Source organism: Doryrhamphus excisus, linkage group LG19, assembly GCF_037039965.1.
Source record: "Doryrhamphus excisus strain RoL-2023G ecotype Guam linkage group LG19, RoL_Dexc_Guam_v1.1, whole genome shotgun sequence".
Lineage (NCBI taxonomy): Eukaryota > Metazoa > Chordata > Actinopteri > Syngnathiformes > Syngnathidae > Doryrhamphus > Doryrhamphus excisus.
In genome coordinates this window covers 12,799,436-12,826,249 of record NC_136375.1, presented here as the reverse complement: position 1 = coordinate 12,826,249, position 26,814 = coordinate 12,799,436, and the positions used below count along the sequence as shown (strand labels likewise).

Sequence of the window (26,814 nt, the reverse complement as noted above, 5' to 3'; positions counted from 1 at the left end):
GATGTAAACCTGACAGCTTTATTAGGAAACTAGATTGTGTGGATTTGTCTGAATTAATGTGACACTTTGCTTTTTTTATGTACCATTACCATATTTAGCCAAGTAGGCAGATGACTCATTCTTTTCTCTCGTTGTTGTTGAATTTACCGTCCTCCTCCTATGGAGGTAAAACATCCAATCATTCTTGATAAATTAGCTTTATTTCATTATTTTATTAAACAAAAGAGCAAATTCTAAAATTTAACCTATGGAAAGTGGAAAGAAAATGTTATAGCTCTTTTTCTGCAGTGACTGTTTTGGGTCCCAAGGGTGCTTAGTGTGAGGTAACTGTAACATGGAGAAAAAAACACCAATATCAATAATCATCAAAATAAATATTGCTGCCGCCTCTCCCTGTCCTTTCCTCTGCGTGTCAAAAAAGTACACTTGATAAGTTAAGAGTTTGTACACTGACATCATTTCACAGCTGCCAAATGAATAGACTTTACTACAGTGTACCCATTTCCGTAAAAAGAAGTGAATAAACCAAACAACACAGTATCATTGAAGCATATTTTGTATTTTCCAGCCAAGCGGCAGCCTCCTTTGGGCATTGGTTTTGCATGCAGCAGCCTCAAAATGTCTTATTTTAGATTTAGCACGGTGGAAAATAATCTGCAATGCCTGAAACAGCAACATTAAATGTGTCAACGTCTCTAAATCTCACATGATGTCGCTGGATTCTCATTGCCTGCTACTCTGTGTATGTGTGTGTGTGTGTGTGTGTGTGTGACTGTGTGTGTGGATCCCCTCCCCAGCATCCCCAGCAGGAGCCAAGCTTCTTAAAGACAACACAACATTGCTTTGTGTGTGCAGTCGGTACATTTGCATGACTGTAGGGGTGGTGTGTGTGTATGTGTGTGTGTGTGTGTGTGTGATAGTGAGTGGTTCCAATGGTGACAGCCACATGGAAAGACAGATCAGCGTTCATGTCGCAGCATGTGCACTTGTAAACATGACAACCTTTGTATTTTGGCAGGAAACGCTAAGTGAAGTAAAATTAGGGATGGTGTTAGATGTATGTTAAGGGAGGCTGCTGGTGCATTTGGTGTACAAATACCAACACATCATGTGACAAGTTTTCATACTCTTCATAGGTCCAACCAACAAGATGGTTGACATGTGGACTGATTGAAGGTCACAAGGTTACTTTCTAATGGTTTCCCAAAAGCAGTACACCCCTGATTGGACCTTAAGGAGGTTCTAAGTCATTCATTCATTTTCTATGCCGCTTAACCTCACTAGGGTCATGGTGGTGCTGGAGCCTATCCCAGTTGTCTTTGGGCGAGAGGCGGGGTACACCCTGGACTGGTGGCCAGCCAATCACAGGGCACATAAAGACCATGTTGTCTCGTGTTGTCGTTTAAAAACGGGTGTTTTGGGTCATATAAAAGCTTAAATTGCGCCCCTTCACAGATGAATCGTTTGTCATCCATCGTCTGGGCTTCAATGAGCGCTGGTTACATAACGCAAGGGTCTCTAAAGCTTTTATTGACACAAGAAACTGTTTTCCCGTGTTTCTCCTACTGGTATGCTGCTGAATTCACGTGTAAATACATCAATAAATAAATGCATGTGTTGACTGCCGTGCATTGCCAGACTGATTAAAATGGAAGCGATTGGAAAACGTATGACGTGCTGCTAGGCACACGCAATGTTCCATGTCTGATGTGAATTTTGAAGCCAGACTTCAAACCTCTTTAAGATTCACCAGTGCAAAACATACATTCTTCAACTGGAGTGTGTTTGTCACTACAGTTTGTTTATGAGCATCACAAAAAGGCCTCCTTTTCCCAGGCTTCACAATACATCTTAAAACAGAGCCCAGTCTTTTAATGTCTGTATTTCAGGCACTCAAGAAGCAACGGATAGTAAGAACTAATAGCTGTTTTTTATTGATTAGATTCCAGTATTTCTGCCATTTCTACTGTACATCATCTTCCATGTTGCCCCTCCTTCAAAGTTCCTCGGAGTGCAAAGCTAAAGGGCAGAAAAAAGGCATGTACTGATAAGTGAAGAAGTATTGAAGTAAAGCAGTGTGGTTAGAAAAACACCGCAAACGTCGTTGGACACGGTCATGCGCCACTAGATGGGCGATTAGCGTGCGAGATGATGGTTTTTCTTACATGTGAAGGTTTCGGTTAGCTGGTGAATACCTTCCACACCCTCGTCAATGTCTTCGTCATCCGGGGCCACCAAGCCGGCCGCAAACGTCCACATCATCTCCAACCAGTCGGTGCTCTCCTGTGGCGGGGCCACCTCGCTGATGGGGGACCTTATTTGGCGGACGCCTCCTGCATGGAAAACTCACGTCAGGCCAAAGTCTGCATATCTAAATGTGGAATTATTGACTGGACTGCAGGAAAATATTGAAAGATGTGATGATGGATTGTGTTTGCGCTCGCCTCTGGCCTTCAAACCTCGCTTGGCGATGGCAGGGGGAGGTGGGAGACCTGAGGGAAGAACAAAGAGTGGTGAAATCAGAGCTGCATATTTAAAATCCACACACTAACTGGTATTATTATGCACAAAATGGGATTGAACACAAAAAAAAGCAGGCCTGCAAAACACATCACAATGTTTTTTAATGCATGCTAAGGAGGCAGAATACTGACTCTTTGAAGGCGCCTTTAAACAGTCTCAGGCATTCTTAGTCAAATGAAAAAAGGACACCTAATCAAGAAGTCAATATTATGTTAATGTGCATCTTCTCCCCAAAACCCAATATCACGAATATGTATTTTATAGACCCAACTCAGATGAAAAGAAACAGCTATTTCTTTTATTTACAGTTTTTCTTTAAAAAAAAAATTCATTTTATTTTTTGTAATTAGAATTTTTAACACTTTTGTTATGGATATCATTTAAATGTGGAGTTTTAATTTTAATCAAATTTTTTAAAATTTGTAATTTTCTATTTTTTATTTTTTAAAATTTTGTCAATTTTGTTATTCCAGTTATTTATACAATTATTGTATAATATTATATATTTATTAATTTTTACTTTTGTTTTTTTACTTTTTCTTTTTAAAATATTTATAATTTAATTTAATAATTAAATTTAAATTTTTTATTATTATATAGGTATCATTTAAATGTGTAGTTTTAATGTTAATAATTTTTTTGTTGTTTTTTTTTTCTTTTACATTTGGTTATTTTTGTTATTCTGGTTATTTATAATTATCTGATATTCCGATTATTTATATAACTAATAATTGTACACTCCATATAAGTTACATAGCAACTATATAATATGTATCTGTTAGAATGACTAAAAAGCTGACCAATCACGGTACGGTGCAGGAAGGCGGGACTTAAAACAGAATTGCAAGCGTAACAGAATTCTTAATATGACATATTTCATTTCAAATGTCCCAAAAAAATGGACATGCCCTGGAAAAAGTTGTCTGTAGAGTAGGTAAGAGTGTGAAGATGGCCGTAGTTTGATGCTGGAACAGATGATGAGTATAAATAGTAGAAATAAGTGGTGTTGTCTTGGGCTTTTGTGCCGTCAAAGATGCATTCAGTGAAATTTGCACATTCATGGCTTTTCTGTTTCTGTTCCCCCGTCCTCCATGAATTTTGAATAATCCCCGTCCCCCCCCCTCTCTCTGCTTGTCTGCCAGCTGGAAGGTCAAGCCGCTGTCTGTCAAAAGTGGAGGCGAGGTATGTACGGTTTGACGAGCGCCCATAAACAGCTGATTAATGCGCTGACATTTCTCTGATGGGCAGACAAACACACAAAAGACAGTGTTGGATTCTTGGCCCCTCTTTTCAAATACTTCCTGCTTTCCAGTTCTAATGCCGCACTTCTCTGATGCGACGCGGGCAGAAATATCCCCATATATAACGCCATGGGTCTCATGGCAATGTTTCGGGAGGTGTCTGATGCGTTGGCGGGTCACCGCTCACCCAAGAGCTGTTGTCCACCTTCTTTCGCCTGACGTGTTTGCATGCCATATCATCTCCACGACAAGCATGTAGGGCAGAAAAAGGCTACATAGACCATTCATCTTAAAAACAAAACAACCTTGGGATTTGTGAGTTCCATCACACAGAAGTAAAAATAGATTTGCAACACTCCACATGCTACGGATCGATGGGGTCAATCACTCAACGTTATTTCCTCAAACGGTGGCCTTGGAGGAGCGTCGTTATTTACTCAACTTCATGAGAACCCGGCGTTTACTTGAGAGCAAGACTTGATTTGTTTTGGAGTTTTCAATTGGATTTTTTCTTGAGTTTAGTACAGCGAGTATCTCGGGACAAATATTTTGCCAACAATGGCCAACTACCAATTATGATATCACAATACGACTTAGTGATTAGGTGATAACTGATATACAAAAACTACTATCAACAATGTGTAACAACTACCGATTACAATATTGCACCAGCAATATTGCCAGCGATGACGATAATATCACCAATACTTGTGATTATAAAATTTTATACATGGGTATATTAAGAGGAAAATAACATAGAATATGCTTCAGATATTACACTATTTATGCACATATTATGCACGAACTGGTCTATTACGTATCATGTGTAACTGACTATGGTGATAATATCACGATACCATAGAGGCCACCATTTGAAAAAAAATATACAGTATATTTCTTGCTCAACACGTTAATACAAGCAAGCAAGCAAAGCGGTCCAAGTGCACAGTCGGGGTTTTTACCAGGAGATAAACACACAGGGTCGTCACAGTATGACGTGTACTCTTTAGGGGTGAAGGGGTTGGATGGCAGGTGATGGACGGCGTGAGGATGGAGGAGGCATGAATGGGTGAAGGAAGAGGAGGAGAGGCGTTAAGAGATGAGTGTGTGAAGAATATACAGTATGAGGAACTGCGGTGGGAGAAATGATTGAGGAATCGATGGAAAGGGACGCACGCCACCGCGGACGGCATTCGAGCACGGATGACGGTTTTATGACAAACCATCAAAGCGATTTCATTTAATGTTACATTACATCACTTTCATATACTCTGCTTCATCATAGAGTAAAGGATACATAATTATTTGGTCCATTACACATTTACATGGACTTTCAAATACAAACAAATATTTGCCGTATTTTAAAATGGCATATAATTGTAAAAAATAATTTAAAATATTTAAAAATATTTAAACATTAATATGAAATATTTTTAAAATATTTCAAAATATATATATATTTTAATTATTTGCATTTCAAAAAAGGGTTACCACCCACAAGTATTGTTTTTGATGGCCTGCGGAAAATTCTACAATATAATTTAAAGTTAAAAAACAGCAGTAATTTTACAAAGATAAAGTCAAAATACTGAGACAAAAAAGTTCGATCGTAATTTTGTGAGAATAATGTTGGAATATTAGGAGAAAAATTACATCATTTTAGTAGCAAAATGTTGAAATATTAGAGAAAAGAAATTCTTTTTTGTTTTTACATTTTTGTCATTTTTGCATAATTGGTTTACAGAAAAGGTTATATTGTTACAAGAATAAAGTCAAACTATTAAGACAAAAAAGCAATATTTTAATGGGAAAAAAAATCAAAAATTTTACAAGATTAAACTTGTAATATTATGAGGGAAAATAATGTCATTTCCTCTGTCAATAATGCAATTTTATCAAGTTGAAATATTAAATAAAAAAAGGAAGAAATAAAACAAAATAAAGTTTGTTTATAGAAATAAAGTCTAAATATTATGGGATTAAATTCCTAATATTGTAAAAAAAAGCAAAAAAATCACAAAATTGTTGAAGAAATATTTGGAACGTAAAAAAAACAAAAAAATGGGGATAAGACAAACCTGAGCTAGTTTTTTCATGAAATATATACATAGTGGAAGTTGTGAAATATACGCGTATATATACTGGAACTTGTTGGCATATGGAGAAGGTTTGCTTGGCAAAGTTGCATCCTTTGGTCCAAAACGCCACGCCAAGGTGGGTTTCTTCAGGTAGAAAGGAGACCAGATGGTTCTGCAAACAAGCGTGCCTCCTCCAGCATATGTTTCATTATCACTAACGACATAATCGAGCTGCTTTGAAGCGCGCCGTCACCATGCCGTCTAACGCTTGAAGAGGAGCTCTTGACTCCCGCGTTTTAATTAATCAAGCGCTTCGCCAGCCTGAATCCTTTTGCCTGTTATCCTGTAACGATGAGAGTAATTAAAAACACCATCATAAAAACCTAATGACATTTGATCACTGCAGAAAATGAAGTGACGGGAAGCGACGGACGTACAACACTTGGAGTAATGTTGGCGTTTTTAATGGAACTTATTAGCGTGTGCCAGCGGGTGGTCTTTCCATCAAGTGAGTGACTGGGCTCCATGTAGCCAGCGGCGCTACAGCAAGCCTCGCCTATTAATGGAAAATTAACAGAAAGCAGTTGAGATTGTTAACGTGATGACGTCCACTTTTGAAGTCTGCTTCAAAAATGCCCTCATTAAATATGACATTCGAGCAAAATGGTGTCGTAAACAGGCTGTGACCAAGATGAAGGTGGACTGGTGTCACCTGCGAGCGTTTTGTAGTCCAGAAGGTCAAAGAGAACCACGGCCACGGCCGTCCACGTGATGACTAGAGCCACCACCAGCAGCCACGCCATGGGCGAGCTGAAGGTCAGGATGATGTCGTCTAAAATCGTCCTCTGATTGGCTCTCGCAGGAGGGGCCGTGTCCCCGCAGCTGCTCATTGCCGAAGAAGACTAGGTTGAGGAAAAAAAAAAAGGTTGAGGAAATGTGACAGAGAGTCATTTTCAGGAGAGACGTGTGAGCCGTAAATGAGTCGTTCAAAACTCAAAAACTGTGAACCTTTTTCCTGGGTAGGGACTCGGTACCCGTCCGTGTCCGTTTGTTTCCTGTGATTGTTTGGTCGATGTCAATACGACATAATTACATACATTTATGTAATTAGGGCGGCACGGTGCATGAGTGGTTAGCACACAGACCTCACAGCTAGGAGACCAGGGTTTATTTCCACCCTCGGCCATCTCTGTGTGGAGTTTGCATGTTCTCCCCGTGCATGCGTTGGTTTTCTCCGGGTACTCCGGTTTCCTCCCACATTCCAAAAACATGCTAGGTTAATTGGCAACTCCAAATTGTCCATAGGTATGAATGTGAGTGTGAATGGTTGTTTGTCTTGGCTGGCCACCAGTCCAGGGTGTACCCCGCCTCATGCCCGAAGACAGTTGGGATAGGCTCCAGCACCCCCGCGACCCTCGTGAGGAAAAACGGTAGAAAATGAATGAATGAATGAATTTATGTAATTAGCATAGTTTCATACTAGCCATCAAGCTAGGAGGCCAAAATATGATACAAAATGGTATCAAAACGGAAGAAAGAAATACCATTTTGGGTCCATATTCACATCTGAAGTACTCTCGTGAACACACAAAATCTGAATGTGGTCCGAATACAACAGTGACCTGTGTTCTGTGCACAAAAACCCGCAAGCATACTTAACATACTTAACATACTTAACATACTTAACATACTTAACATACTTAACATACTTAACATACTTAACATACTTAACATACTTAACATACACATGACAGTAGCATCCGTGGCCACCAGAGGGCGTAACTGCAATGACACGTGCTTGACATGATTTTCATAGAAGATGTCAGGCATGTTTGCTGTAAGGTCACACGTTGTTGTTGTTTTGCATGTGTGTGTGTGTGTGTATGTGTGTGTTAGCGTTGGGGTTGATTAAAGCACGCAGCAGCTGTTTGCTCGCCAGGGCGTCGGTGAATCACCCGAGCGTGTGCTGCTTTGTGCACCGACGAAAATCAGGGCCACGAGGCAGAGAGATGAGCCGGGGATGAAGAGTGGGAGAGAGACGCAGACCAAGATCCCCCGAGGTGATTTGGAGATTGAATTCCGTGTTTGCTTTGTGGAATCTGCTCGACAACACCAATGACTCTAAATAAAAAGTGTTTATTTTTTTCCACATACGCTGCTTATCTAAACATGCAGAGTGCAGACTTGACTGGAAGAGGCTCTCTCTCAAGGCACGGTCCATACTATATGATACAGTACTATGCTATATACTATACCAGAGGTGTCCAAAGTGCGGGGGCCCTTTACAGCCTGCGGCTGTTATGGGCCCACACAACATTCAATAGATCATTTAAGAAAAAAAACACCAAAAATGGAACAATCAACAGTTGTTTTACAAGAATAAGTTGAAAACATTATGAGAAAAAAGTTGGAAACAGAATAATAATATGAGGAAAATATATAATTTTAGTTGCAAAAAGTTTCAATTATTTAAAACAAATATTTTTTTTCCAGTTGTGAGAAACAAAACATTCTACTTTCATAAGAATAAAGTCAAAATATTAAGAGAAAACAGTTATCTAACAAAAAACTTGTACTTTTACAAGAATAACAATATTGCAATATTGTGAGAAAAAAATTACCTCATCAACGTCACTTTGGTAGCATAAAGTTGAAATGTTCAAGAAAAATGACGTATTGTCAATCCAATTGAAGGGGGTTAGTAACCGCAATTATTTTTGTCTGAAAAATAATAGCAAAGGCAGCACAGTAGGGGTGATAGTTTTGACAAATGCTCACCCTTTTGTGTGTGTATATTTTATACACAGTCATGTGTCTACACTAATTGGTTCCCGGTGTCAAAGGTCACCATTTACAGTTTGTTTCCATTGATCACACACTATCGCTTCCTAATGCTGGGTATTGTTTGCAGTAATAAAAATCTGGCTTTAGATTGAAGCTTGACGGTCCATGGAGTTGACCTTTTAATGTTGTCAATGCTGCATTGATATCCTCCAATTTGAACACGTTTGCCCCCCACCCTACTGGGAGAGCTGTGTATGTGTATGCTACGTATATAAAAGCTGCACATTGATCCAGCGGCACTCCGACGGCGGTCGTATCGACCCACTGCAGGCGAAAGAGTCACGACGACGGCCTTCACGGTGGATCAGAAAAGGCCACAAGCGCTTTTCAGTGGCCAAAAGTCTGACCTGCTCGTCCTGCCGGGCTTTCATAGGCGCAAATGATGCCGAGCACCTGTTGGTACAACTGCTGACCACAGGATTAGAAGGATGCGGGTGCAGGCTATTTACTGGCCGCATTGTTGTAGATGGTGGTAGACTAAGGTCTATCGTTAGTCAAAACCTATACAATACAATAACACCAATATATTAGTGATATGCAGTATTCTGGTCACTAGGCAGCAGTAATGACACTACCCAACCACAGCCATGGCATGTCACTGAAAACAATGTTCTCCTCCCATGTGTGGAAGTGGTAAGTTTTTGGCTTCTAAGTTTATAAGAAATACATTTGAGGCAAACTGGTTAGTTGGCTAGCTTGTTAGCTTACGGGTGTCTCAAATCCCTGCAGAATAAGAGTTGCAATTACTAATAATAGGTTTTTTCACTTATATGAAAAATTTGAAATGCAGTTTTGCAGTGCAAAGTTTGGACACCACTGGGTTAACCCAACTCCGACAACAGAGTCTTAGAGGGGCTACATCGCTTTTTATTAGCTATTCCCTATCAATCAAAAGTTTAGAGACGCCTTATCATTCATTAACACGACTAAGTGTGTCTAAAGTTTTGTTAACTATTAGTAAGTGTATGTAACAGGGCATATGGAAGCTATGATTTCATGAAGATAACCACTGCGAGTGAATGTGTGATTTAATTGTTGGTTTTGTTGCCGTGGGAGGCAATCAGTGTGCACGGGCCGCCATCATAGCACATGAGTCACGGTGCCGCCCACCACTAGCTTTGTGGGTCGCTAGCAAAGCTGACGTGGTGTAAAAAATATACGATGACAGACAGACTTGGTCCACTTATTGCAAAAAAGACAAAATCTCTCCTCCTTAACATTAAAGTGCTGCATTGGATATTTCAGTATTAGCAAAACACATCTAATTGAATTGCCGGCAACATCATTCAGGTGCACTTTTCCGCCTAATAAAGTTCCCCTCTTGTGTCAGCTAAATGGTAATTAAATTGCAAATGAGTTCTTAGTAGCAGATCATTATTTGTGAAGTTGAGCCAGAGTGAAATGGATTTGTCGCTTTTTTTTTTTTTTTTTTTTTACTGTACCTTGGACTTGGAGCTGGCTTGGCTAGCCATCAGTCACTTCAAAGGCTGGGGAAGCACAGCGTTACCATAGAAACAAGCATGAAAGTCATTAAATCCTTTTTTTACGTTGCAGAAAAAGATGGCTGACTCCCGGCAACAAAAAAAATAGAACTATCACAGCTGTTCTAAAAATACCACAACCTTCGCCACAGGAAAAAAACAGTCCATTGATGGTTCTTGATAGTTCCCAAAGTGTTTGGTTCACTTGAAGAAGGTTCTCCAGGCAGCGCTTGTTAGTTTCACTTTGTAGCTGGAGAGACTGAGGGTCACCCTTTCTGTCACCCCACCCCCCCCATCTCAGTGTCCAAAATAGAGACAGAAAAACTGGGGAGGCAGGAGGAGGGGGGGGCGGAGGACAAGGTGAAGAGATAGAAAGGACAAAAAGTAAAAAAAGAATTGCTGAGTGCTGAGCTAATTCATCATCTTAGCAGGCTACTTCCTGGTTTAATGAGGTTCACGTAAGATCACAGGAATGGACTGTTTTGATTCATAAAGAGGATGAAATATCACTATTGTGACTGAAACAATTTAAAAAAGGACACATTTGTCTGTCTGTCTGACAGACAGTGTTAGCTAGTAGGCTACTTCCTAGTTCATGAACAAACAGGAAACAAACAGGATTGTGCCATTTTGGATTGCGGGGTGGGGGTGATGATACCTCAAATGGACTTAAAGGAGAAAAAAGACAAAAGGATTGTGACTAAAACGATAAAGGTGGACAATTCCTCTTTTAGAAGACTGTGTTAGCTAGCAAGCTACTTCTTAATTTAAGGCGTGTGAACCAAGACAACGGAACAGTACCATTTTGATTCTGGGGCAAAGTGGAACAATTCTAGTGTGACTAAAATGGCAATAATTGACAATTCGTCTAAATAAAAGTGTAAAATTTGGCATATTTTTTGTTAGTTAGCAGGCCACTTACTGGTTCATAGAGAATGATAAACACTATTGTGACTCAATGGACAATTCTTGCGTATTTTTGTCATTCCATTTGTTTCTTAGTGAGCAGGCCACTTCCTGGTCTAAGGAGATGACGGAGATGGGGGGGGGGGGGTGATTGGAAAATATAAATGAAGTTTATTTTGTGCGTCTGTGGATTATGTGTCTGTCCAATTACAATTTAGCAGACTAGTAGTGTCCTGGAACGCGTCAACGCGTAGAGACATTTTTTTGAGCTCCAGTTTAAAAAAGGAGGCATCTTATGGCCAGCAAGTGTGAGGAGGAAAGCAGTAACCTGACCTCCAGTCTAGTCCCGGGAGCCTGTGCTGTGGAAGCTATAATTAGACGCTTCAGACAGCTGCTGGTGTTGTGACACTGGACTGGACTTTGAATGTAGAGCACACTGAAAGGGGAGGTTTCATGTCACGCTATAATTAGAGTGATATCATTAAAAAAAAAGATTATTCTTAAGAAATGTTGTATACGTCTGGGTTGGTGAGCAGCATTTACATCACTTCAAAAATGTTTACGACTGTACATCTGGGACGTCATGTGATATGGTATTATTTGTTTTTCTTTAGGACCATAACCATACCACATAACACAACACATACTTTGTAACACATAATTACAATAGTACTATGTGCCTTAGTTCCTCAGTAACTACCTGTATGCTAGTTCCTTAGTAACTACTCTACTAAGTTCCTCAATAACTACTCTAAACGTACCATGTGCTTTAGTTCCTCAGCAACTACCTGTATGTGCTAGTTCCTTAATACTCTAAATGTATATGCCTTAGTTCCTCAGTAACTACTCTAAATGTACTGTATGTGTCTTAGTTCCTCAGTAACTACTCTAAATGTACTATGTGCCTTAGTTCCTCAGTAACTACCTGCATGCTAGTTCCTTAGTAACTACTCTACTAAGTTCCTCAATAACTACTCTAAATGTTTTATGTGCTTTAGTTCCTCAGTGACTACCTGTATGTGGTAGTTCCTTGGTACTCTAAATTTATATGCCTTAGTTCCTCAGTAACTACTCTAAATGTACTGTATGTGTCTTAGTTCCCCAGTAACTACTCTAAATATACTATGTGCCTTAGTTCCTCAGTAACAACCTACAGTGAAGAAAATAAGTATTTGAACACCCTGCTATTTTGCTATTTCTCCCACTTAGAAATCATGGAGGGGTCTGAAATTTTCATCGTAGGTGCATGTCCACTGTGAGAGAGATAAACTAAAAAGAAAAATCCAGAAATCACAATGCATGATTATTTAACAATTTATTTGTGTGATACAGCTGCAAATAAGTATTTGAACACCTGTGTATCATCTAGAATTCTGACCCTGAAAGACCTGTTAGTCTGCCCATTAGAAGTCCACCTGCACTCCATGTATCATCCTGAATCAGATGCACCTGTTTGAGGTCGTTAGCTGCATAAAGACACCTGTCCACCCCATACAATCAGTAAGACTTTAACTTGTAACATGGCGAAGACCAAAGAGCTGTCCAAAGACACCAGAGACAAAATTGTACACCTCCACAAGGCTGGAAAGGGCTACGGAGCAATTACCAAGCAGCTTGGTGAAAAAAGGTCCACTGTTGGAGCTATCATTAGAAAATGGAAGAAGCTAAACATGACGGTCAATCTCAATCGGAGTGGAGCCCCATGCAAGATATCACCTCGTGGGGTCTCAATGATTCTAAGAAAGGTGAGGAATCAGCCCAGAACTACACGACAGGACTTGGTCAATGACCTGAAAAGAGCTGGGACCACCGTTTCCAAGGTTACTGTAGGTAATACACTAAGACGTCATGATGTGAAATCATGCATGGCACGAAAGGTTCCCCTGCTTAAACCAGCACATGTCAAGGCCCGTCTTAAGTTTGCATATGACCATTTGGATGATACAGAGGAGTCATGGGAGAAAGTTTTATGGTCAGATGAGACCAAAATAGAACTTTTTGGTCATAATTCCAATAAGCGTGTTTGGAGGAAGAAGAATGAAGAGTACAATCCGAAGAACACCATCCCTACTGTGAAGCATGGGGGTGGTAGCATCATGCTTTGGGGGTGTTTTTCTGCACATGGGACAGGACGAGTGCACTGCATTAAAGAGAGGATGACTGGGGCCGTGTATTGTGAGATTTTGGGGAACAACCTCCTTCCCTCTGTCAGAGCATTGAAGATGGGTCGTGGCTGGGTCTTCCAACACGACAACGACCCGAAGCACACAGCCAGGAAAACCAAGGAGTGGCTCCGTAAGAAGCATATCAAGGTTCTAGCATGGCCCAGCCAGTCTCCAGACCTGAACCCAATCGAAAATCTTTGGAGGGAGCTCAAACTCCGTGTTTCTCAGCGACAGCCCAGAAACCTGACTGATCTAGAGAAGATCTGTGTGGAGGAGTGGGCCAAGATCCCTCCTGCAGTGTGTGCAAACCTGGTGAAAAACTACAGGAAACGTTTGACCTCTGTAATAGCAAACAAAGGCTACTGTACCAAATATTAACATTCATTTTCTCAGGTGTTCAAATACTTATTAGCAGCTGTATCACACAAATAAATTGTTAAAAAATCATGCATTGTGATTTCTGGATTTTTCTTTTTAGTTTATCTCTCTCACAGTGGACATGCACCTACGATGAAAATTTCAGACCCCTCCATGATTTCTAAGTGGGAGAAATAGCAAAATAGCAGGGTGTTCAAATACTTATTTTCTTCACTGTATATGTTTGTTCCTTAGTAACTACTCTACTAAGTTCCTCAATAACTACTCTAAATGTATTATGTGCTTTAGTTCCTCAGTAAGTACCTGTATGTGCTAGTTCCTTAGTACTCTAAATGTATATGCCTTAGTTCCTCAGTAACTACTCTAAATGTACTGTATGTGTCTTAGTTCCCCAGTAACTACTCTAAATATACTATGTGCCTTAGTTCCTCAGTAACAACCTATATGTTTGTTCCTTAGTAACTACTCTACTAAGTTCCTCAATAACTACTCTAAATGTATTATGTGCTTTAGTTCCTCAGTAAGTACCTGTATGTGCTAGTTCCTTAGTACTCTAAATGTATATGCCTTAGTTCCTCAGTAACTACTCAAAATGTACTGAATGTGTCTTAGTTCCTCAGTAACTACTCTAAATGTACTATGTGCCTTAGTTTCTCAGTAACTACCTGTATGCTAGTTCCTTAGTAACTACTCTACTAAGTTCCTCAATAACTACTCTAAACGTACCATGTGCTTTAGTTCCTCAGCAACTCCCTGTATGTGCTAGTTCCTTTGTACTCTAAAAGAAATGTGATGAGTGCTGTTCCCCCTGCTTGTCATGCCCCCCAACGGCAGCTCACCACGCCACATTTCAGAAGCGCTGTTCTGATATTCTGAAACAGCACATGCCACAATGGCCCGTGAAACCCACTCAAAAATATCTTTACGTATTTGAAGGTTCTTCAAAAATAACCTTGTGATAATTACTTTCCCCTGGAATATATTTACATTCCATTCATCCATTTTCTATGCCGCTGGTCCTCAATAGTGTCGTGAAGGTATGCTGGAGCCTATCCCAACTGACTTTGGGCAAGAGGCAGGGTACACCCTGGACTGGTTGCCAGACAATCGCAGTGCACGAATACACAAACAACCATTCACATCCACAGTCATACCTATGGGCAAGTTAGAGTCTCCCAATTAACATGCATATTTTTGGTATAATTACATTCATGAAGGAGTCATTCTGTCACATTTCATAATGCACACTGGCAGCAGTCATCCATCCAACCACAAGGGGCTTTTACCTTGTATGACAGCACTAAAAGCTTCACAGAGACGGACAAGAATGCTAAAATAATAAAGACAGACAGGCGCATTGTTGCTAGCGCCTACATGCCTCACTCCTGCATTATCATTTTTAATCCTCTCTTCCTACCGTTATTCAACCACCATTATTATTATTACTACCATTCTCTTGTCTTAAACAGCTAAAACGTACAATAGTTATATTACACAATAGTTGCCTGCATGCTCAGGGGAGATGTCTTGTGATGAAAGCAAGCTGATGAAACTATACAGCAATCAGCGCACCGTGTCTGACAAAAGCAGCACTAGATAGACGCTTAGAAAAGTCTTCCTTCCATCTGCACGTCCACGTTGACAGGCGGGCTTTATGGTGAGTACCCCCACCCCCCACACCGCCTCCCTCAACAGTCGTCTCACAGTCATGTAATGGTTGTTTCTTTGCAGGGAGGCCAGAAATGTTCTCTCTGTGAGGATCAAGCACCTCGGACAGCGCCAGAGGTCAAGTCCAGACACGGCTGGAGGGGATGAGGAGCGGTGACTGTAGCCTTCTTTTTCCAGGTTCTATTTTATTTCAGCCATTTAGTATACTTATGTACTGTATATTAGTTGACTGAACCTTGGTTAGTGTTAATTTAATTTGCTACAGAAGGTCCAATTATTAACAAAACGGACATTAACCAGATATTTCCTATATTGCAATGTGAATATTGCTCAGTCACAATATAGCAGTTTTTCAAAAAATAATTAAAGGTAATTTGCGATGTTAATCGGAAAATACCTAAACTGTACAATTTCATTGACTTTACATGACTATTATAATGTATTGATTCATTGACTGCTTATCCTCACGAGGGTCGCGGGGATGCTGGAGCCTATCCCAGCTGTCTTCTGGCGAGAGGCGGAGTACACCCTGGACTGGTCGCCAGCCAATCACAGGGCACATATAGACGAACAACCATTTACACTCACATTCATACCTATGGACAATTTGGAGTCACCAATTAACCTAGCATGTTTTTGGAATGTGGGAGGAAACCGGAGTACCCAGAGAAAACCCACGCATGCACGGGGAGAACATACAAACTCCACACTGAGATGGCCGAGGGTGGAATTGAACCCTGCTCTCCGAGCTGTGAGGTCTGTGCGCTAACCACTCGTTCGCCGTGCATTCATTCATTCATTCATTTTCTACCGCTTTTCCTCACGAGGGTCACGGGGGGTGCTGGAGCGTATCCCAGCTGTCTTCGGGCATGACCCGGGGTACACCCTGGACTGGTCGCCAGTCAATCACAGGGCATATATAGACAAACAACCATTCACACTCACATTCCTACCTATGGACAATTTGGAGTCGCCAATTAACCTAGCATGTTTTTGGAATGTGGGAGGAAACCGGAGTACCTTAGAAAACCCACGCATGCATGGGGAGAACATGCAAACTCCACACAGAGATGGCCGAGGGTGGGATTGAACCCTGGTCTCCTAGCTGTGAGGTCTGCGCGCTAACCACTAGACTGCCGTGCAGCCCTATATAATTATATCAATAAAAATAATTCTTATTTGTTGTATTTTTGTTGTTTTTTGCAATGGGGCCTGCAGGTTAGCAGGACAAAGTAGAACTAATAGGACACAGAGACAGGCAGGATAACAAAAAAGTGAAGGAAAAACCTTGACAGGGTGATCTAAAAGGCAGATGGTGTGTGTGATGTTACGTGTAGACTGTTAACCATCAGAGGACGGGACAGGACAGGACACGGTAAACAAACGCTATCTATAAATCTTTGTCACGTCTTCCACGTTTGGACTTCCTTGCCATCCCCTCACCTATCGATCATGTTGTTCTTTACCTTTTCAACTCTTGCAGACATTTTGGGGACACAGCTGACACACACTCATGCATGCATCTGCGCATCATCTCTTATTAAATTACTAATAATGTCACCGCGTTATTGACTTCATTATGCAAATACAGCCAGCCTCCAGCAACACACACACACACACACACTCACACAATTTGTAGGCCCAGCACACCGGCCAGGAATAATGTCTGGCTGTTTCAGATAATTACGTCAAAGAGAGTCGCTGATGTGTTTATTAGCATGAAATCAGCTTAATCCAATGTGCCTGCGGGGTTTGACATCCCATCTTAAAGTGTCAATAATGTGTCATTGTGACTGGAGCTGTCCTTTTAAAGACGCACGTGTCTTCAAGAGAGTCCAATGAGGCCTCCAATGCTTATTTTGTTGGAAGGCTAGCCATGTGTTGAAGCCAGGAAGTGACGCTGTGTGCTGACGGTTGCCAAACCATGCTGTGTGTTGATAGAACGCCACCCACACACACACACACACATACGTAGTGTACACACAAACATTCTGGCAGAGACAGGCCTGGACAGATGGAAGGACGACAGAGAGCAGCATGGAAATGGAAATTAACCTGACCAACTATTTAGCCTTTACGATGCCCTACCATGCTTTTTTGAAGCCGATAGTGGTTGAGTCCCATATTATAGTATTTTTCACCAATATTTAATAAGTGTACCACAAAAGTGTGGTGTTGGTATCCTCTGGGAGGGGGGCTTCAAAATACAAAAAGAAGAAATGGGGTTGGGAAGGAAAATGGGTTTGGGCATGATCGATGCCAGTGTTTCCATGAGGCTTGTGGGAATGTTGCACCAGGTGGTGAAGATGGCTTCATGGAGGGCGTCCACTGTCTGGAACTGATGTCCATGTTTTAAACTTCCCTTGCCATCCATCCCCAAATGTTCTCCATTGGATTTCGATAAGGGGAACATACAGGATGGTCCACAAGGGTGAGTTTATTCCTCTGAAGAAGTCCTTTGTAAAGTGCAGTTTTGCCCTCTGCAACATGTCCACGTAGCGTAGCCGTCTGCCGTTTGACAGCCCTGCGCAACCTGACGCTCATGATGTGATCCCTCTACTGTGCCGTGTGGAAAACATCTCATGTGGGTTCTCCTTGTCATGCCAGTAACGTTGGACCGTCAAGGGAGAAGAAGACTTTCTTCCATCTTTCAATGTCCCATGTTTGGTGCTCTCTTGCTAATTCCAAATGCCCAACTTTGTGGCGTTGAAGGAGACGAGACCCCTGAAATGTTTTTTGTACTTAAAAGCCTTCTCTGTGATTCTGGGGGGATGCTACCATCTGTCATCATAACAGAGAGGCATGGCTTGTCATGATGCATCTGCATTAACTGGGCTAAAATAATGTAACTTAATTAATTATTCTTTCATTAATTTTCTACTGCTTATCCTCACGAGGGTCGCCGGGTGCTGGAGCCTATCCCAGCTGTCTTCGGGCGAGAGGCGGGGTACACCCTGGACTGGTCGCCAGCCAATCACAGGGCACATATAGACAAACAACCATTCACACTCACATTCATACCTATGGACAATTTGGAGTCGCAAATTAACCTAGCATGTTTTTTGGAATGTGGGAGGAAACGTAATTAATTAATTAAATTAATTAATTAATTACCTTTGCTACTTTTGACATCCCAGTATATATAAAAAAAACATTGAATTTGTGTTTAGGGTGGAGGGCATTAGGTAGGACGTCTACCCAGGGTGTCATGCAAGCCAAAACCGCCACTGATCCTGATGTTCAATTATGACATAGACAGGAAGTGACAAAGAACAGGTCTACACCATCTTCCAGATAGCGGGTGTGTCTTTATTATTACTTTATCTGTCTGAAGCAGATGCCACCAGATGTACGCTGCTGCCAGCGTATTCGGCCCAAACACACGCACACACACGCAAAAACACACACACACAGGCATTCTGCCTCGTCCTATCTTGACAACAATCCAGCTGCACAGCCAGGTAGCGGAAATAGCCTCGTCTGAATGTTCAATGGGTGTCTGAGGCATTGAGGTGGAAGAGCTAGTGCTTACACCTGGCGAAATTGAGGATGGAATTTAGATAAGCCAGGGAGAGAGAGTAGAAGGTCGAATGCACGGCAGGGTAAAAACAACAGTTGTGTGCCTCCATGTTGAGCCAATGTGTTGTGTTTGTGCTTGAATTCCAGATACTAAGGACAAGAGGTGTAGAAAATGAAAGGGAGGGTCATTTCCTTGATCTAGTATGTGGGGGAATCAATCTCACCTTGATGTCATGACAGTGCATGATACTCTGCTTGCTGTTAACACCTTGACATTTGACCCAAATCTACGTTGTGATGGATAATGTTATGACTTTCTCTTAAGAATTATTGATTTGGATCTGGCCTGTTGTCACATGACACATAGCATGATCGACGTGTGCGTAGAAGTCCTTTGTCCGGCGGGCATTGTGAACTGCAGCACTGCTTTGTTGAAAAAGCCAGACGTTACCACACAGATGAGGGCCTCCACTCATAAGGGATGCCCCCATTCAACATCTCCACATAGCCATCTGCCGTTTGACACCCCTGCACAACCTGTAACTATAAATGTTTGGCTGGCTTTTAAGTCGCGTGGCCATGTGCGACGCAGTAGTTTGTCACTGTTAGGACACTACATGATATGCTGCATGCTGCTGTTTGACGCCCCTGCACAACCTGTAACTGTATTGTTCCATTGACGGAAAAAGTAGCCCAGGTCATGATGGCGCCTCTGAACTGTGGAAAAGTTTGTCTGGCTTTTAAGTCACGTAGCCATGTACGACGCAGTAGTTTGTCGCTGTTAGGACACTACATGATATGCTGTTTGTGCCGTTTGACACCCCTGCACAGCCTGAAGCGCTATTGTTCTACTGACGGAAAAAGTACCCCAGATCATTGATGGTGGCCTCATGTCAAGTGCATCACTGTACTTTGTTACTATCGGACACTGCATGATATGCTGCATGCTGTTTAACCACTCTGAACTCATAGAATTGAGAGAATTTGAACAAATTTGACTCATGTGCAGTCATCTATCACCCTGGTTAGAGGGAGCTGTGGTGCACATCTGTTTATGAACAAAAATAAGCAAAAATCCGACATATAAATAGTGGCAGTATAATGATGAAACTATGGAAGTGGCATATAAAAGTCATATAGCGTGCAGCACATGTGTGCATGGCTGTGCTTTGATGTCCCAGTCATGACACTGGAAAAGAATCATTCATTCATTTTCTATGTCACTTCTACTACTACCGTAACTGCCAACAAATGGAGGCGCTATGCATTGTTAGACCTACTCCATGCGGTGAACAAAGCTATGAAGAAATTGCATATTAAAGTGTATTTTCCGTGTTAAAATCCAGTCTTGTGCATGAATTAATCTTTTAGCTTTTAGCGACACACAACACAGACCATTAAAAGAAGCCTGAAGTGTCTTCAGAATGTCTTTTCATCCCTTCTATTCTCCCCTTGGACACGTTATCATGCAAAAACAATAGCGTCGGCATTTTTACATGCATTGTGCTTAAACAGACTTGCCATGAATCAAAGCCTAATTCCGTTTTATTGATGGTCTTTGTCTGACGAAAACCTTTTTTTTCCTTTCTAATAAATAGCTTTGGTGTGCGTGTACGGCCGCATGTGTTCCATCATGTGTTGGTGCCTGCAGGCAGACTTCCAAGTGGTGCTATTAGACCTGGATATTGCAGCAGTAGCTCACAGCGGCTCAATACAATTCAGTCCATTTGTCATTTTTATCAAGAGGCCAGTCAAAATGTAAATCACATCAAGTCCCATTTTCAGGAGCCACCCCCGGGTCAACTTCTACCATGTCTAATTTTGCTGCTTTTATTCGATAAACAGACGCCCTAATGAATCCCCACTTGAAGACAGCCACACATTTTCTAACTGAAATCAGTTCTCTAATCATTTTTATCTTAAAATGACAACAATATCAACAAGGCACGGTGACTTGTAAAAGGCGGAATTAGACTTCATTCCGGGTTTTGGCTCCGGGCACGTGCTCTACACACCGAGGGAGGCGGTGCATCAAACCTAAGTGACAATTCACGTTAGTGGAAGCAAGCTGGCGTTATTAGGAGGGCCAGCCATGCAGGAGGCCAAAAGACTTAAGGCAGAGGAGGTTGACGGAGGACAAATTCGATGGATGTCGTCCCTCGGTTGCACTGAGAAACAACATGGCTCCTCCTGATCATTAATAGAAACTGAGCCTCGGATGGTCTGATTTTATGAGCATCCCACTGGGGTACATTTGGGTTTATAGTCATCCATATTAGCCACACACTGGCCCCTTTAACATCGACTGAAGACAAAAGAGAAGTTGTCCTGGCTACATTTCACCTTCAGAGGAATCTGCTAGTCGTTTCCTGCGTGTAAGGGATTGATGGGACAGTTTATATACTTTTAAAAGCGCTTTATATTTCATGACGTTAATGATACTGTATATTCCAAACCAAGATGCTGTCTGCTGGGTTGAATATTTTTGTATTCTGCTGTTTTTTCTTATTTCTATATATTTCTATTTATAGTTTCTATAGTAAGTACAGTATGCTGTAATACAAATGCGGAAATATGAGGGCTGTACTCTTGTGTGAGATAACATACAACAAAGGAAGCAATCATTGACTCCGAGGAGAAAGACATTTAGGCTGCAGATGGATGGTGTGAGCTTCTGGAAAAGGGACCAAATAATCATTCCGGTAGCTGTTTGAGGAGGAAAGGTGAGGGAAAAACAATTACAGAACAGACAGGTGCGGCGCGATGGCACAGGGAAGGCAACGAACGGGGGTAGAAAGAGGCTCTGGCGATAGAAGCAGAAGAGAGGATATTGATCGGTAAAAAATGCATGAGGTGTCTGGCGTGCAGCCGCTCATCCTTAATGGCCTGACGGATCGGGCCGAGCTAAAGCATTAGCCCCTCACATGAAGGATTTCAGAGTGCTCATCCTCTACTTGTGTTGTTTTCTTTCCCTCTTAGTCATCTGCTTGCACTTGGTCTGTGACGGCGCGTGAGCGATTGAATAGCTGAGTCAGCGAGTAACACACTCAATTAGAGAATCGTGTCTGAATCGGTGAGTCACCCCGCAAACCCCAAACAAATCTCTCTTCTAGTTTTCAAAGTGTGTTTAGCCTTCTGCACACCAAGCACCCAAACTGGAAAGCTGCAAGAGAAATCGGGCCAATGTAGAGATGTGGTTCTGTTTTCTTCAGGCCAAAGACCTTCAGAATGCTCCATCACTGACTCACTCAGTACCTCGAAGGACCCCCTATTAGGCAGAAGGGACTTGTTATCATGTTCTAACAGTCAGACACTTCAAAAATGTCCCTCACTTGTTTGCTGCACTCTTGAGAAAAGCGCCGCTTGGAGGCTAGCTTTTGATGTACTGGGAACAGGCTTCGCTACGCATCTTAAAACGCAACTCAATAAGTCATAGGCTACCCTAGCAGGATGTTGCTGTTAAAATGTGAGAGTAATGTAGCACTTCAGGTCACATAGCTAGTATGCCGGTGATGCTAATGTTGGGTTTGCACTCTGAAGCCGGGTGGGGGTGTGGGTGGGGAGGGCTTTGATGACACTTTCTTTAGCTGGGGTTATTAACAAGCTGTGTTAACGTGTGTGTGTTATTAGGTCACTTATGGCAAACCATGTGGGCTATTAACAAGCACACACACACACAGAAGTGTAAAGGCTATCTGTTTTTTGCCGTACAACATAATGCCTCGCCATCCATCTTTGTCACAGTACACTCCTCCCACCCACCCACACACACACACACACACACACACATGTACAACAACAACTCACACTCACCACACAGCGTGCAACGGGAGTTTAATTATGCCACTAATCTTGATTGACAGTGGCGCACATAAAGGCTGATACCCACAGGCAATGTGTCAAAGCATCCGCCCATTCATCCGTGCCTATTTAGTCATCTATCCAGTGACCATTTTTTCTTCAGCTCTTCAGTGTCCCTCCACCTCTCTCTCGTCTTCCTGCTATCTCTGGATACTACATGTGTGTGTTTGTGCTTCGCTTACTGATACTGAACACTACGTACTACCCTTGATCAAATATGTGTATGTGGGGGATTCATGTTGCTGTCATGACAGTGCATGATATGCTGCTTGCTGTTCAGGACCCCCAGGTGAGGTTTTGAGGGTGACTGAGTCCGGGAGTCAACATGACAATCCTCATTGTGAGTAAGACTAACTAGATGACAAGAGTGTTCTGCTGTTATTTGGGATTTACTGCAAAAACGCTCGTCAAAAATCCTCCTTATGACAGGAGCATACTGCTGTTTTTAGGCATCTACTGCAAAAACCCTAGTCAAAGATCCTCAATATGACAGGAGTGCTCTGCTGTTTTGGCGGATCTACTGCAAAAACGCCAGTCAAAAATCTCCTTAAGACAGGAGTACAATGATGTTTTTAGGGATCTACTGCAAAAAACATAGTCAAAGATCTTCTATATGACAAGTCAAAGACCTATTGCAAAAACCCTGGTTAAAGACGACAGGAAGGCTCTGCTATTTTTAGGGATTTACTGCAAAAACGCTCGTCAAAAATCCTCCTTATGACAGGAGCATACTGCTGTTTTTAGGCATCTACTGCAAAAACCCTAGTCAAAGATCCTCAATATGACAGGAGTGCTCTGCTGTTTTGGCGGATCTACTGCAAAAACGCCAGTCAAAGATCTCCTTAAGACAGGAGTACAATGATGTTTTTAGGGATCTACTGCAAAAAACCTAGTCAAAGATCTTCTATATGACAAGTCAAAGACCTATTGCAAAAACCCTGGTTAAAGACGACAGGAAGGCTCTGCTATTTTTAGGGATTTACTGCAAAAACGCTCGTCAAAAATCCTCCTTATGACAGGAGCATACTGCTGTTTTTAGGCATCTACTGCAAAAACCCTAGTCAAAGATCCTCAATATGACAGGAGTGCTCTGCTGTTTTGGGGGATCTACTGCAAAAACGCCAGATCTCCTTAAGACAGGAGTACAATGATGTTTTTAGGGATCTACTGCAAAAATACCTAGTCAAAGATCTTCTATATGACAAGTCAAAGACCTATTGCAAAAACCCTGGTTAAAGACGACAGGAAGGCTCTGCTGTTTTTAAGGATCTGCTGGAAATCACACTGCTGCTTTTAAGAAATTAGGTGGAGAGATAAATGAAATGTGAAAACTGAGTCCCCCCACCTCCAGAGTATAACTTAACGCATAATTGATGGATATTAGTAGAGCAATATTGAACATATGATATGAAATTCATTAAGCACCTGCTATCAAGTATTCAACATCAATTTCTAGTTAGCAGACGAGCCTGCAGTTGTTAATGAGAAATTGATGAACTTGACTCAAAGAGATGGAACCCTGCTGGGTAAGGTAGGGGGCTAAGGGGTGGGTGGTTGGTGGTGGTGGTGGTGGTGGGGGCATCATATGTTTATTAGCACTCCTGAAGGCCACATCCTGGAGCAGCTGCACAGCGAAACACTGCCCCTAAAAAACGTGTTGCCTTGTGCATCACAGGGAATGAAAGGAGCCCTGCTGAGCACAACATTGGCCGACACAAAGGCTTTCAAAATAAAACCACAAGACTGCAGAAAGGTCAAGAACTGGCACACACAATCCTTTTGCTCCTCCACTATAGCCCCTTCTTTATGTTTACCAATTTGGACTATAGTCTCAAAAATGATATCTGCCATTCCATGACTAAAAATAGCAGTCTGTTATGTAGACTATCATTGACAGTTTTGCAGTAGATTCCCCAAAACAGTAGAATGTTCTCGTCATTCATTGCTTATGATTTCATGATATATTTTCTATATATTTGTTTATTGTTTTACATATTTTATTGATATTACAATATTATAATATTATATTAGGTGTATATATATACATATATGTACACAGAAACGTACATATATTTACTAGCTTTTATTTCTTTATCTATTTTTTGTTTTGACTATATTTTGATGAAATAACAATGTTACATTACAGAAGTGCATCTCTGTGATATTATGAGAAGAAAATGAGAATAACATAATAATAGTGAGGAGAGAGGAGAATTTAGTTAAATGGCTCTACATTAGTATAAAATAAAACCGGAAGTTACATCGACCTTATACAGGGCGAAGCGTGTGTCTACGTCTTATTTTGAAAGGGTCTCTCGGAACTGCCACGTGGTTACATAATGAACTTGACGTTTGGCGGCCGAGAGACGCTCCCCAACGCGGCTGTCTCTTCTCGCAGGGTCGGTCCATCTCTGTCCCTATTGTCTGAGTCGGTTCACTCCGTCTCCATTGTCAGTCCGGTCCACTCTGTCAAGACGAGCCCACAACTTCGACATATTCCTCATCTTCTTAAATGTCAGCAATGGAGCGTCACCGCGTCCTTTTTGGCCACCAAACGTGTCTTTGATATTGAACGGTCCGGAGGTCTGCTGTGTTACCCGAAGCCGAGAGCGACATGAGCCCGCTGAGGAGCAGCATCAGTCGGGGGAAGAGGACGTGAAGGGACCGCTGACACTTTCACTCCGGTCGTCGTCTTGGAGGATGTTGTCGCCTGGCGTCCGTGACTTCCTGTGAGAGGACACTTTCCCGGGTTATGTCCACATTTAGACAAATTAGCCGTGGATTTCAATCTCAATAACAATATTATTATCATTATGATGTCAACTGGACTGATAAATAAGAGAACGACCAGAATCAGTTAGCGTCTAATCAATAATTGAGCAGTTTTTCAGATACCTAACTTTACAGTCTCTTACTTTTATTTTTTGCTTGCTACGCATTTGCACCGTGTTCCTATGACTATGAAACAATAAAAAATACATCGCCACGTGATAAGCCGAGGTAACCGACCGTCTTTTACTGCTGTCCCCCCTCACCCCCCCCCCCCCCCACCCCGTGAATGTCCGTTAGTTACCTAGAACCACGTCTCAGCCTGAGCTACGGGGGCCAGCATCCACTCCCCCAGGCCCGGAGGTGAACACCTCTTACCTGAGCAGCCAAACGCTCAAGACAGCCCTGCGGAAAGGAAGGAATTGGATTGGGAGACTGTGATTTTGGAGAACCGGGGACGTCTGGAGACGGGGCGGAGGACGACATGGGGTGCTGCAGTGGCAGGTGCACCTTGGCCTTCATCTGTGGCATGCAGCTGGTAAGTGTTATGATTACTATTGATCCCTCTAAGGGGGTGGGGGGGCTGGATGGACAGATCAATGCCAAGACATGAGAGACATAAAAAAAAAAAAATCTTGTCAACATGCTTTGACCTTGTGTGATTTGTCACAGCATGGATGGATGGATGGATGGATGGATATGTGACTGCTCCTAAAAAACAGCAGAGTGCACTTGTTATTGAGAGGATCTTCGACCAGCATTTTGTGCAGGAGGTTATCAAAAGGAGGGGAGCCCTCCTGTCAGAAAGACCATCTTCTTCCAGTGTTTTTGGCAGGCAGTTCTTAAGAACAGCAGTGCACTTCAAAAACAGCATTATGTTGTTTAGGATCTTTGTGTAGCATTTTTGTCAGCAGGTTGTTAAAAACAGCATAGCAGTATTGTCATATAGAGGAGTATTAACTTGTGTTTTTGCAGTAGTTCCTTAAAAACAGCAGAGCATTCCTGTCATATAGAGGATCTTTGACTAATGTGTTTGCAGTAGGTTCTCAAAAACAGCACAGCAGCCCTGTCATATAGAGAAACTTGAACGAGTGTTTTTGGTAGTAGGTCCTCAAAAACAGCACAGTGCTCCTGTCAAATAGATGATATTTGACTAATGTTTTTGGTGGTAGGTTCTTATAGAAGATTTTTGACTAGTGTTTTTGCTGCAGGGCCTAGATGATGATGTTTGACGTTTTTGGCTCCAGGTTCTTCAAAACAGCAGGGCACTATTATGAATGGACTGGGAAACGAGAACAATCAGAACTGGTTCACAGAGGTGGCATATATTTTATTTAGCGTGTGAACGAACATGGGAGATATGGGTGATATTATAGATCAA

The 26,814-nt window shown here is 41.9% G+C and overlaps 2 protein-coding genes across 8 annotated transcripts in view; one reads left to right on the top strand and one right to left on the bottom strand.

The window, feature by feature from the left end:
• Positions 1 to 350: 350 nt before the first annotated feature.
• On the bottom strand, positions 351 to 10,765 carry LOC131107248 (triadin-like). Of its 3 annotated transcripts, none has more exons than XM_078798883.1 (6): positions 10,129 to 10,765; positions 6,555 to 6,744; positions 4,727 to 4,768; positions 2,445 to 2,492; positions 2,196 to 2,333; positions 351 to 2,019 (listed from the first exon to the last, which is right to left on the bottom strand). In XM_078798883.1, the coding sequence occupies exons 1-6, from the start codon at positions 10,156 to 10,158 to the stop codon at positions 1,997 to 1,999; spliced, it is 471 nt and encodes a 156-aa protein (XP_078655009.1). In that variant the 5' UTR covers positions 10,159 to 10,765; the 3' UTR covers positions 351 to 1,996. The 3 variants fall into 3 exon arrangements, with proteins under 3 accessions (XP_078655009.1, XP_078655008.1, XP_057913083.2); XM_078798882.1 differs by having other exon boundaries at positions 451 to 2,019; positions 2,166 to 2,333; positions 10,129 to 10,754; XM_058057100.2 differs by lacking the exon at positions 4,727 to 4,768 and having other exon boundaries at positions 1,597 to 2,019; positions 2,166 to 2,333; positions 10,129 to 10,751.
• A 4,421-nt stretch (positions 10,766 to 15,186) lies between these two features.
• Positions 15,187 to 26,814, top strand: part of nkain2 (sodium/potassium transporting ATPase interacting 2) — a 70,534-nt gene continuing 58,906 nt past the window's right edge. The window contains exons 1-3 of one of the 5 annotated variants that reach the window (XM_078798877.1): positions 15,187 to 15,273; positions 15,348 to 15,461; positions 25,734 to 25,971. In XM_078798877.1, coding sequence (XP_078655003.1) covers positions 25,918 to 25,971 — 54 coding nt within the window. In that variant the 5' untranslated portion in view covers positions 15,187 to 15,273; positions 15,348 to 15,461; positions 25,734 to 25,917. Of the gene's footprint in view, positions 15,274 to 15,315; positions 15,462 to 24,872; positions 25,394 to 25,733; positions 25,972 to 26,814 lie in introns of those variants that run through there. The other 4 variants (XM_078798878.1, XM_078798879.1, XM_078798876.1 and 1 more) reach the window with 4 other exon arrangements.

Coding starts and splice junctions, on each gene's coding strand:
- LOC131107248 (XM_078798882.1), bottom strand. CDS start 10,158: ATGGCTAGCCAAGCCAGCTCCAAGTCCAAG. Junction 2,493..4,726: donor CCCTGTGTGTTTATCTCCTG/GTAAAAACCCCG, acceptor TTCTTCCCTCAG/GTCTCCCACCTCCCCCTGCC. Junction 2,334..2,444: donor GCGAGGTTTGAAGGCCAGAG/GCGAGCGCAAAC, acceptor TTTTCCATGCAG/GAGGCGTCCGCCAAATAAGG.